The sequence below is a fragment of the Lepisma saccharinum genome, chromosome 3 (assembly GCF_977018435.1).
Source record: "Lepisma saccharinum chromosome 3, izLepSacc3.1, whole genome shotgun sequence".
Classification (NCBI taxonomy): domain Eukaryota; kingdom Metazoa; phylum Arthropoda; class Insecta; order Zygentoma; family Lepismatidae; genus Lepisma; species Lepisma saccharinum.
The window spans coordinates 53,598,923-53,612,665 of record NC_139231.1 but is presented as its reverse complement, the minus strand read 5'-3'; the positions used below and the strand labels follow the sequence as shown (position 1 = coordinate 53,612,665).

Below are 13,743 nucleotides of genomic sequence, written 5' to 3'. Positions count from 1 at the left end.
TTCTTGCAAATAGAATATTAAATTAATGTTGTTGTTTTTTGTATAGTCAATGAAAATTGCACATAATGAACAGGATATTTGACCTATGGAACAGGGTGGGTCGGCATTTTACTTACCAAATAGGATTTAAGAAATTCATTGAACTATTATCAGCAATTAAATTGGAATTATTTCTGTTGTAGTGTACGATTATTAGAAGCATTGTGGCTTTTCAGGAGAACACATGCTCCCTTCATCAGACATTTATTTTTAGTTTGATTAAAGATACAGTTATAACAATGGTTAATTTTTTTTAAACAAAAAAGAATCAGTTATGCAATGGATGTTGTCAATGTTACATTGTTGTAATATAGCAACTTTACTGTGAAACAAGCAGTCTGTTTTATTTTTATTTCAGAAAAAAATTTTGAATCCCAAATATTAAGCAATTCAAAATCATCATTGCTTTCACGGAGGTTCTTGATGTTTGTGAAAAAGAGAACTCCATAGTGGGTCTATGTTACCATTTTCATTATTTAATTTATTCCAGTGTTGTTCTGCAATGAACGAAGCTTCCCAGACATTCAAATATATGTTTACCGTTACTCTTTTTAAAACCCTTCTTTTTTTAATAATATGTTTCTCCTCGATGATATGAAATTACGAAAATTTGCATAAATAATGGAAATGGTAATATAGACCCACTATGGAGTTCTCTTTTTCACAAGTGGAGTAAACCACCATATTTAAAATTTAATGTAATGGAAAATATCAAGAAACTCTGTGAAAGCAATGATGATTTTGAATTGCCTGATGATATCTGGGATTTATAATTTTTAAAAAATGTGATCAAAATTTTTATCTGAAATAAAAATAAAACATACTGCTTGTTTCACCTTTAATTTGCTATATTACAACAGTGTAACATTGACAACATCCATTGTATAAATGATCCTTTTTTGTTGAATTTTTTTTAACCTTTGTTATAACTGTATCTTTAAACAAACTAAAAATAAGTGGCTGATGAAGGGAGTGAGTGTTCTCCTGAAACGTCACAACGAAAAACTGTGTTTTTATGTTTGTAATAACCGTAGACTATAAGAGAAATAATTAAATTGGAACAATGTTTTCTGGTAATGGTACTTAATTATGGGATTGAACCTAATTTATTTCATTACATACCAGAATGAGATTCATTAAAGTGGGATTCTTTCTAAGATAGGTTAGGTATCTCACTAGGTTAGGTATCACAGTGAGACAAAAATTACATTGATGTGTAAAGAAATACAAGTTACAGTAATAACCGTGGATTGTTTTTTAGAGCAACTGGATCGCATCGAGGAAGGAATGGATCAGATCAATGCAGACATGAAGGAGGCTGAGAAAAACTTGACTGGTATGGAGAAGTGCTGTGGCCTCTGTGTGCTGCCTTGCAACAAGTAAGATCTCTCGTGCAGGATTAGTTTATGCTGGTTTTTTGGATAAATAAAGATAATGCTCTTGTGTTCAGGTTTTTAAATTTGACCACAAACTCATCAGTCATTAGATTCTACACCTTTGCTAGCAAAAGTTACAGTAGAATTAATCCTAGACTAATGTATGAATATTTTCATCATGTTCCTGCAGAATGTCTTTTGTAATGAAAAATTAAAAAATGGATAAAATTCTTGGGAAAGGAAACATATACTTGAAGGTTGAATTCTCAAATTTTAAACAACAGAAATGGGAAATTAAGATAAAATGGTAGAATTAAATTGCTTAAAGGATTAAAATGGGAAAGGCAGAGAAATACTGGAGATCTCTTAGATGGTTTTCCACAAGTGGATCTAGGATGTTCCAGAATTATGTGTTGTTGATGTTCATCTTTCAGTAGGTTACTGATGTATCTTCCATCCATATAGTTGTTATTTTGTTTTCCAGATTGAAAGTAGTGCATTAAAGATTAGTCCCAACAAATTGAAAGTTGTGCATTAAAGATTAGTCCAACATTTTGTTGGGTAATGTTGTGTTCAAGCTGATTATTTATTATTGACACATACACACACACATACATATACGAGGGTCACTATTTATATTTTGAGCCTTGGCAACACTGATTGAAGTTAGCCACGATTTGACGTTTGCACGGAATCGTCTGGCATTATTGAACATAACGTACTTCAAATGTTTTGTCAATAGCTTCATTTGTGTTGTTTATGTTGCCTTGGAGATTGCGCGACAACAATAAAATGGAATTAACTCGTGAACATTCTCGTGCGATGATTTTTTACGATTTTCGACGTGGATTATCAAGACAAGAGTGCATCGATCAACTTACTTCCACATTTGGCGATGAAGCCCCATCCTTTGCCACTGTGAAACGCTGGTATAACGAATTTAATCGTGGCCACCATTCGCTCACCGACGAGATTCGCGAAGGTCATCCAAAATCAGTTGTTGTTCAAGGAAACATTGATGCTGTGCCTGTGCAAAACCTAATACTGCAAGATCGTCATGTGACATACTGTGAGATTGAGGCAACCATAGGCATTAGTTCCACCAGCATATATAAAATATTACATGATCATTTAGCTGTGAGAAAGGTATGTTCTCGTTGGATCCCACACAATTTGACAAAAACTCAAAAATACGCTCGCGTCAATTGGTGCAAACAAATGCTCAATAAATACAATCGTGGTGCTTCAAAAGACGTATATAAGATTGTAACAGGTGACGAATCATGGATATATGCATATGAGCCGGAACGTAAACAGCAGTCGACTGTATGGGTGTTTCAAGATTAACCGAATCCAACAAAAATTGTTCGTGCTCGAAGCACATTGAAACAAATGGTCGCCTGTTTTTTCGGGAAAACTGGTCATGTGGCAACTGTGCCTTTAGAGGAACGTAGAACAGTCAACTCTGAATGGTACACAACAATTTGTTTGCCAGAGGTCTTCGGTCAAATACGGAAAACAAACAAACGCCGTCGGATCATTCTTCACCAAGACAATGCCAGCTGTCACACAGCTCGTCTAACAACCGACTTTATGAACAGTCAAGAAATCGAATTGATGGGTCATCCGCCGTACAGTTCTGATTTGGCACCCAATGACTTCTTCTTGTTCCCGAATGTGAAGAATAAATTGCGTGGACAATGATTTTCGTCGGCGGAAGATGCCGTTGATGCGTTCAAAAACCATATTATGGAGGTGTCTCAAGGAGATTGGAAAAACTGCTTTGACAAATGGTTCGAACGAATGCAAAAGTGTATTGACCATAAAGGAGAATACTTCGAAAAACAATAAAGCAGTTTTCAATGCCAAATTCCTGTTTTTTCATTGTTAGGCTCAAAATATAAATAGTGACCCTCGTATATGTAATTTTCTAACTCTTCATGTATTTTTCATCTATTGTAGATATTCTTTCACCTCTTCTTGTGTGACCTTTACGATCTGCCGTTTACATCTTTATTTGCCTTTATAGATATTATTTCTTTTTTATTGTTGCATTTCTTTTTTGTTATTCATTTTCACTTTTTGCCAGTTTTGGCTAACAGCAATGATGGGGATGGTTATTAGATGAAATTGATGCACACTTGCAAAGAAACAGCCATCCCAAAATCAGAACTTGAACTTGAGACCATTGGTGATGAAATCATGAGTAAAGCACCCAGATCTAATTAATCTGTAAACTAATGTTCTCTATTTGTTACATTTCTTCTCCTTTGTTTTAGCTATTCTGTCAATTTTTTTCTCATATATATTTTTTGAATTTTTTTGTATCAAACCATTTATAATTGGAAAACTTGCCCAGTTATTGTCTTTCTCTGAGATTTTGCATCTTTTATGGTTTCTTGGTGCTTTTTCATATGTTGATGGATTTAAGTTGTTGTAACCATAGTTCATTGTGTACATATCCAATTCTCAAGTTCTTGCTTATTTTTGGCTCTTCTAGTTTTGCTGTGCAAAGGGGTAAGATTATTTGGAGATATATACATTTGGCAACTTTTTGTAAATTGTGGTTTCAAAACAGTTTTCTTTCCCCTTAATTCGCAAGTTAAATAATTTGACATAACATCTGTTTCTCATTCAGATGTTATTTTTATGTCAGTGACAATGTTGTTTCATTTTTGAACCAAAAGTTGTAGTTTAGTGACATATTTATGTGTAAGAACCAGGTCATCTACATGTCTAAAATGGCTAATTTTTAATTGTCATTCATAATTTATTTTTCAAATTTTTGTAGTGTAAGCTTTGAAAAGGTGATAGAGGGTTGAAATAATGTACCACTTCAACAGTCAAGTACATTTATTTTCTCCAAAGAATTTTATGTACAAGGGTCGTTCAAGGTTGACCAAGACTTTCGTGCATAAAATATTAATGAATCAATGTAATGCTGCATTACTTCGGCAGGACAGACCATGATTCCTTGCGAGTAACCATGATCCTTTGTGATGCATTTGGCGCATGCGCAGTAGTGTAAACAAAGATGGCGGAAAGTAGTGTATCTGTTGCTGTGGAACAGCGTTGTGTAATGAAATTTCTCATGAAGGAGAAGGTAAAACATGCTGAAATTTGGGATAGATTGCAAGCACAGTATGGTGAAAAACACTGTCACGGGCAAGAGTGTACGAATGGTGTCATAAGGGTTCCCCTCCACCCAAAAAAAGCAAAGCGCTGCCGTCTGCTGGTAAGATTTTGGGAACTGTCTTCTGGGACATGAAAGGTGTTATCCGTGTGGATTTTTTTGGAGAAGGCTGCCACAATTAATGCCCAGTTCACAGTGCTATACAGGGGGGCCGTTCGGAAGAAAAGACCTGGAATGTTGTCGAAACATGTCATTCTTCTCCATGACAATGCCAGGCCCCACACAGCCCATTTGACTCGAACAACACTGACCAACTTGCACTGGGAGGTTTTACTACACAGTCCAGATTTAGCCCCCCGTGATTTCCACTTGTTTGGGGCTCTTAAAGAGCATTTGGGCGGAACACACTTCCAGACAGATGAGTAACTCAAGAACGCTGTCCTGCAGTGGTTACGACACCAACTGACTTTTTTGTAAGCCAAAGGCATCAAGAAACTTCCACAATGATGGCAACGGTATCTGGATGTTCAGGGGGAATACTTTGAAAAACTGACATAGTTTGGTGCTTCTATGTATGTATATTTCCTGTCTAGAAATAAAAGTCATGGTCAACCTTGAATGATCCTTGTAGTTGATAATATGAGGTGTGAAATATGTACTGTTTTAACAAATTAAGTGTTACTATTAAATTTTGGTGAACATTAATACTTTTCTGCAAAGTACACCTTGTAGATTACATGTTTTAAATGTTGTAAACTGGTTTATTTGACAACTTTTTTGCTGGCCTTCGTGGTGGAGTCGTTAGCACACTACAATGCCAGAGGTCCCAGATTCGAATCCCAGGCTGGACATGGGTATTCTTTGTGAGTGTGCCTTCATCAATTTCATCATATCATCACACATCCTCGTCTTCACAATTAGTCAAAAGTGGCAGAAAATTTAAGTAAAACAAATCAAAACACACACACAAAAGGAAGACAACTTTTTCAAAGTCTTTTATTAATAACTTCCTACTCAATAGTTTCTTTGCACAACTGCAGTTATTAATATTTAAAAACTCAATAATAGGTGAAAACACAGGAATGGCAAACTTTTTTTTTATATGCTAAACTAGCCTTTCATAGAGGATACCAAAAATGAAATCTGTGAGAAAAAACATAAATTCAAAGTAGATGTTTAATTAGTTGATTTGCATACTTATAGAACAGTGAATGCAAATGTTATGTGATTTTCAAATTTGTTGTAATGTAATGTAATGATGACGTAACAATTTAACTGGTGATATTTCACTTTCAGGTCAACATCCTTCAAAGAAGATGAAGGAACATGGAAAGAAAATGATGATGGAAAAATTGTGAATAATCAGCCGCACAGAGTGATAGATGAAAGAAATGGTGTTGCACCACAAGGAGGTTACATTGCCAGGTAATGTTGCTATTTAAGTTTATTCAGTAGATACTCAGTAATCAAATGTTCCATATAATTCGAGGCAAGGAAATGCTAAACAAAATTTAATAAACAAAAGAACTGCTAATATTAGGTGGCAATGTGCTACATAGAACAGCACCCAGAGGGAACACCTACCAACAATCTGTTATTGAGACAAAAGCAATGCTACATACTAAAGCAGAAGACACTTGACCATCTCTGTAAAGTATAAGTTCAATATTGTGTAACTGTTTTTTCGCAGCATCGGTGTTACAGTGTTGGTCCCATCCACCTCAAGTTATCTGGGCTCCACTGTATATGGCTTTGTTGTGGCTTCTCTTTAATTCTATATTGAAGACAATGTACTGATATGATACATAGTGATATTCCAATGTTTCGCAGCCAGGTGTGTTAATATTCAGATACTGTAGTTTTGGGCTGGGTACATTTCATTTGTTCAGATGCTCCTTCAAACCAAACCAATCAGGACTGAGCTGATTCAGACAGAGTCTGCGAAAATGGTGCACAACTCTTTTGTGGGGTGTAAAATGTTGGAAATTATGCAAAAACCATAATTTTCATATTTTTGTAGAAGAAATTTGGGGAGAAATGGATTTTGTTATTCAATGATTCTCATGTGCAGTTGTGAATGTTTTACAACAAAACTGGTATAATACCATGGTTTAGTTCCAATAGAAACTGTATATGTTAAAATTTATAAATATTTGGACCTACTTTAAATTATTAACATTTTTCAAGAATCATTATAGCTTTCAGTGTGAATTGTAAGAATATCATCATTGGTATCTGTATTTCTTGCAAGTGGTATCATCTTAGCCATAGTGGTAATTTCTGTTGTTTGGAAAATATATTTGAATCCTATCTGATACCAATGTCCCGCACCGTGGCCATCCAGTCTAAGACGTCATGCTTTGGTCTCCAGTTACGGGCCACATGAAGGTTTGAGTCTCCTGGGGAAAAGCATAACTTTTCTCCTAAGATTTCGGCCTGTGTATAGGACTGATGGCCACCAACCATCGTGAGGAAATTGGGGAGCTATGAATGAGTAGTGTAAGCCGGTCATGGAAACCTACGACGACAACTGGGGGGTTGGGGTGGGGGGGGGGTGGTTGTGCTGACCACAAATCACTCCGTAATTGGTTGGATGATCTTCCACCTCTGCAGGTGGGAGTGAGGCCAGCAGTTGGTAGGTAGGCCCTGGCCCTCGCAGGCTTTTGGGCCACAGGTTATTATATTATTATACTATATCTGGGACCAAGAGTGCCTATGATCAGTGAAAATACACTTGCTTCATCTTGTTACGTTCCCTTGTACAGTTGTAACCCTTTGCTCTTTTTGTCTGGAGCAAGGACTCTTCAGTCCTACACTGAAGCCATATCAGGCTCATGGAAACACAAACACTCATGTATAGTTTAGCTGTTTATTGGAATAGGTTAATACAGTCACTTTGGTTTGGGTTAGAAGTAGGGAGTAAACCTCAAGTTCTACGACAAAGTTTCAAAGGATACTGAATGGTATATTACTGAATTTAGGAAAGTCAATTTAGAACCTCTTCTACACAGGCGGTCTCCTTCCTATTACACACAGGATGTGCTGTCCCTAATACCTGTTCCACACAGGTAGTCTCCTTCCTATTACACACAGGAAGTGCAAAGACTCACTATCCTAACTAATGAAAATCTGAGGTATTTATACCTGAGGTTTACTCTCCACCTCCTGTTGGTTACATAATTTTCAAATCATAATAAATTTACATTCATTGAAGTTTTTTTATACATATGTTCATTAAACGTTATACATTTTAAAAGTTGAGTTATTATACATTTCTTTCTTTTATCTTGCTTCTCAAAAAAGACATTTTAATTTACAAATTGCAGCTATCAGTTAATTGTATCCGCATCCTTTAAGCTCTGATTCGCGGAACAATAAATACGTAATATAACAATGCTACATTTCTCAACTTCTTATTTAAAATATAGCTGTAACAATCTTCACACCAGAAGGTTGTTAGACCATACAGAAATTTTCAGTAGACTTAGATGAGAAATACAATGATTTTTCTGTTCAAGAAAAAGAAAGCAATATGTACTCAGGTAGATATTTTTGACAAGATTTCCGTCAATCTCTTGATTGTTCATTTGAAATTTTGTTATTGGCTTTCAACGTGCCACCACAATCGTGACTCCAGGGTATGGAGCCACGAATTGGCAACACACTGCTCCTTCCTCCGGCTAGTTAGTTGGAAGCACCAGTTCTCACTCAGGGGTCGGGATTAAGACTGTCCACATTCCTCCAGGAAGGTAATCACCGAATTGCAACATGTGACAGTAAATAAAATTCAAATTTTTCAAGATTGAAATGTGTGTGAAAAAAAAAAAAAAATAATAATAATAATAATAATAATAATAATTCCGTATCGTGCACGTTACATAATTATTCGCACAAATAAAACAAATGAAACGCGGTTTGGCTAGAAAAAAAACCGATTGATGTTGCTATTGGCAAACAACGAATGCGCGAAGGTTGAGCAATGCATGATTCTATACTACCATACCCTGCCTACAGAATGACTAATTGCCCTGGGTGCAGGCTTCTCAGTTTCGCTGTAGCACTTGGACAAAGAGGAACGTGCGTCTGTGCTCCGTCGGAAAAATGCTGAGTATTAAAATGGAACAGCGTGTCAATATGAAGTTCCTTTACAAACTGGGGAAATCCGCAACAGTAGCGTACGACATGTTAAAATCTGTGTACGGGGATCGAGTGTTTATCACGCACACAAGTGTTTGAGTGGTTTAAACAGTTTAAAGAAGGACAGGAAATGATCCAAGACAACCCACGTTCAGGACGACCATGCACGTCGAAAACGGAAACAAACATTCAAAAATTGAGTGATGTGATTCGAAAAGATCGTCGATTGACCATTAGAGCAGTTGCTGAAATCACAGGAATAGACAAAGTGTTCGACAAATTTTACACGAGAATTTGAACATGAGTAAAGTGTGTTCAAAACTCATGCCAAGGAACCTGACATTGGAACAGAAGGAAGCTCGAGTGGACATTTGTACGGACACTTTGAAGAACATTGAAACAGACCCTACATTCTTAGAGAGGGTGATAACCTGTGATGAATCGTGGTTTTTCACGTACGACCCTGCCACAAAGTGCCAATCAATGCATTGGAAGACCCCGAGTTCGCCACGTCACAAGAAAGCTCGCATGAGCAAGTCCAAATTCAAAGCCATGATGATTGTCTTTTTTGACATTCGAGGCATTGTGTACGTTCATTGGGTACCCGAGGGTCAAACTGTAAACCAACATCATTACATTAATGTGCTGAAAACCCTTCGTGAGCGAGTAAGAAGACGACGTCCTGATTTGTGGCAACGGAAGTCATGGATTCTGCACCAAGACAATGCTCCTGTCCATACGGCCCTGTCAGTGAAGACATTTTTGGCTAAATATGGCATCCCAGTGTTAGAACATCTGCCGTACTCGCCGGACCTTGCTCCCTGTGACTTCTTTTTATTCCCCAGAGTTAAGTCCACCCTAAAAGGAACCAGATTTGAGACAGTAGAAGCTGTGCAAAGAAAAGCGACGGATGTAATGAACATGATCTCCGAAAATGACTGGCAACACTGCTTCCAGCAATGGAAAATTCGTATGGAGCGGTGTACAGATCGTGCAGGGGAGTACTTTGAAGGAGATAAAGTTCCTGTTGTACAAAATGCCGAATAAAAGATTTCATAGCATCAGTCTGGTTTTTTTCTAGCCAAACCTCGTATGTTGGGTCCTGCTCGCTCAAAGGCAGTGATTAGTAAAATTTGTCACAACAGAATATGCCTTTACTGTTAGCAGCAAGACCTCAACTAACTACCTCAAGCACGAGGCACAGCATAACAGATTATGCAATGCTACCAACTCATACCATAAAAATAACGCAAGAAAAACTGATAAATTTATATGTCAGACAAATGCGAATTAGCAATAGTAAGCTTAGGTTATCGTTGGCAACAATTGAGAATGCCAACGTAGAACTTTTGACGTTGCCATATACACGTAGCATCATTCCCCACTCCTAAAATAAACAGCCAATAGGATAATGCTATATTATTGAAAGCGAGGGAGAATTGCTGTGCTTTAACGTTATAATATTGAACCATGTAGAAACTGATTTTATAAAATAATTCATATTTGCCCTTGCACATAAAATTATTAAATAAAAATTTAGTTTACGGATTTATAACGAACACTTAATTACTTCAATCGTGTGTATTGTTGTGAAATATCGGTATTAGGAAGAAATGTATTTAACATGTGCTTAAACAACAACAATTGCGTGAAAGATAGAAATAATCCTAGCCATCTTGGGTTTGACAAATAATGCAAACATTGCATATACTATTTAGGATTATTATTAGCCTATAAAATCTGAATTAATGTTGTAAAAATATGCAAATAATATAATAACATAAGATAAAATATAAATATATACATGAATTATGAAAACAATTTAGTATAAATAATTTAATGCAAGTTATTGACTTGAAAGTATACGAATAAGATATATTCCAATATACGAGTGCAATTTGGCTAACATAGTGCTCGTTTACAGTCTGTAACTTTGTTATAAAGGAATGTAATCATTGCAATATTTCTAAGGTATTAATATTTTTGTATTTTGATTTTTAGGATCACAAATGATGACCGTGAGGATGAAATGGAAGAAAATATGGGACAAGTAAACACCATGATTGGAAACCTTCGAAACATGGCTATCGACATGGGCTCTGAATTGGAGAACCAAAACAGACAACTGGACAGAATAAATCGCAAGGTATGTGTTCAGTTCTTGAACATCTATTATTATGGACATACAGTCAAACCCCGATTTTAGTTTTTTCAGGGGCCTGTAAATAAAAAAACGTAAAATGCAGGAAATGTAAAAAGCTGGAAAGCATAAGGAGGGGTGGAACTCAGTGTCAGTAAGATAAGGACTACACAATTGACTTTTAAGGGGGTATATTGTGTCAAAAATTATTTAACAATGGGAAAGAAGTATGATAATGAATTTTTTAGGAAAAAAAGCAAGATGTGCTGTGAAAGTCAATGACGGATTAAAGGGACCCACTTTCGAGGATAGGGTTGGTGGATGACTGCTTCTAACTGCCGCCTATTAGGTTCAGTTTATGCATCTGATTGTGTGAGATCTCCGGTTACTCTGTAAACTGGTAATTAGTTGCTATTTTGAAAAGTCCCGGGTAATTGGAGGGAATGATCATTTATAGCTGGGTGCCAAGCATCTTTATATATTGTAATCAAAGTGTCCTGAAGACATGCAAAATGGTTCAGATTCCACTTTGAGCTGCATAATGTATCAGTCCTGATCAGCCCAACAGCATGAAGTGAACAAAACAAGGTTTGTCAAACTTACACATGGATGTTTAGAGGTCGCAATGCAGGATTTCCGAAAGGGGGGATGGGGTTACATACTTTTCATAGTAGTCAGTCCTCACTTTGGCGTTCTTTTTTTTTTTTAGAAATACTGGCCAGAGGGAGGGGGCTTATGAACCCATCAACCAACCACCTTTGGGCATGCCACTGATAGTTATTTACATCCATGTTAATTGACGATTTATTATTGGATTTAGAAGTCTTGCCTAGGACAAACACCCCCTCCACCAATAGTTTCCTTGTAAATAACCTCTTTCCTTTTTTTGTTTTCATTGCGTCATTATTTTCAGCACCAGAATTATAATAAAGGAGATAATAAAGGGCAATTATATTATTCTTACCTGCACTGCTCTGTTTGTTCAAGGTGTTTATCAGATGGAAGAACAAGAAAAAATATAGGTTGTCTTTTTTTCTTTTAACTCCTCGTTTTGTATCTGGTGCTTGTTTCCTATGGTCAAAGCAAAACAACCTTCCCATACATGATTCAAAACAATGCTGTTTTTCTTTCCTTCAGAGTGGATGAGTCATAGCTTTGGAGCCTCGAGACAAAACATTGGCGCCTGTTGACCAGTTTGTAATGGGACGAAGGGGAAGGGGGAGACAAACAGGTGGTGGAGCGGCGCCTCTGCAGTTGAACAAGTCTTATCAGAAGTGTGCTCATTCCAGGCCAAGTTGCAGAAAGAAAGAAGGGGGGGGGAGGATCACTGATCTAGACGCTCTCCCATGCTGTCATATCTCTGCTTTCTTCGGACATATGAGCAAGATATCTGAGGTCGGGCATTCAAGGAAGAGAAAAGGGTTGAATCTTTCAATTACTGCATAGCTGTGCACAGTGGCAGATTAATGAGCTCCTATTGGGGAAGATGGGCTTTTTTTTCTTTTTACTGGCCATACTATTGTTAGTTGAATGTTATGAATGTGCCTATTCAGGTTCAAATCCAACAACGTAATTTTAGACTTGATTTAGTTTATTTTACTTCGTGTTTTGTGCCTCTGGGCTAATTTGCGAAGATGGGGATGAGTGATGAATGGGCATTCACAAACAACCAAGCCCGAGCGGGATTCGAACCCGGGACCCTTGGCATCGCAGCATGGTGTGCTAACCACTTGGCCACAGGGTCCGGCTGTAATTACAAGACTAGTAATGATACCATAAGGGGCATGAGAAAGCAACCCCCCACAAATGAGAAAAAGGTGAAGGTAGCTTCCCATGCACTTTGCACCATGCCGTGATGCGCATATATATATATATATATATATATATATATATATATATATATATATATATATATATATATATATATATATATATATATATATATATATATATATAGTGTGTGGGGGATTATGCGGGAGATGGTGTGATCAGCACCATGCTCCGGCCACCTTTACCCCCACATATTTTTCGATTTTTGCCAATTTGAAGGTGATGTGATCAGCACCATGCTTGGGCAGCCTCCTTGCTATTTTGGCCCCAATATGCATTTTAATGGCATTTAGATGTGCACTAAATTTGCCTGCTCTGAAAATATTGCCGCACCCTTAGTTTATTCACTCATTTTTCCTGGCCTCATCACGAGTTACACAAAATACGTAGAGAAAACATTCTCTGCTCCACGTAGAAGAATCATTTATCCCAACTTCGCTCCCCCTCCCCCCATACAATTGATTTAACATGAATATTTTTTTTCCGTCAATGAGTAAAATATCACCCTAACTGCTCATAGAAAAAAAATGATCACTTTAACTTGTGCGTTTTCAGCTTCATTTTGATAACCAAATGATATAGCATCTGTGAAAAAACTTCAGATTAAAAATAATTGAACTAAATCCAATCATATTTCCTTAGGAATCTAAATGAATTTCCATTGAAGAAGAAGGACCGTAGTTATCCGGTAGGGATGGGACCCATTAATTGGTACTCTATTGGTATAGGCATATAGGCATATCGGTAAAAATATCGATTATTATCTGATAATTTAGTGCAAAATTCTGCCATTTTGTTGTAATTTCTATAGATAATATCCATGCTCTACTTTCTAAAAAAGTAAATGAGTAAATATGCAACTTCTTTTGCACTGCAGTCACCTTAAAATACACATTTATTCAAGAGGTCATTGAACCTTTCAGGTTCTTCAAGGACCATTTCTAATTTTATATCAGATCGGTAGAATATCGGTTATCGATATCGGTAAATTTTATATCAATACTTTATCGGTGTCGACCAAAATTTCATATCTGCCCATCCCTATTATCCGGTATGGCAAATCCTTAATTTTTTTCCATTTTCAACGT

The 13,743-nt window shown here is 36.7% G+C and overlaps 1 protein-coding gene across 3 annotated transcripts in view; it reads left to right on the top strand.

The window, feature by feature from the left end:
* The window catches only part of LOC145985040 (synaptosomal-associated protein 25-like), a 187,170-nt gene that overhangs the window by 159,736 nt on the left and 13,691 nt on the right, over window positions 1–13,743 (top strand). For all 3 annotated transcript variants that reach the window (XM_083118554.1, XM_083118552.1, XM_083118553.1), the window contains exons 5-7: window positions 1,301–1,418; window positions 5,845–5,973; window positions 10,687–10,831. In XM_083118554.1, the coding sequence (XP_082974680.1) occupies window positions 1,301–1,418; window positions 5,845–5,973; window positions 10,687–10,831 (392 nt within the window). The remainder of the gene's footprint in view (window positions 1–1,300; window positions 1,419–5,844; window positions 5,974–10,686; window positions 10,832–13,743) is intronic.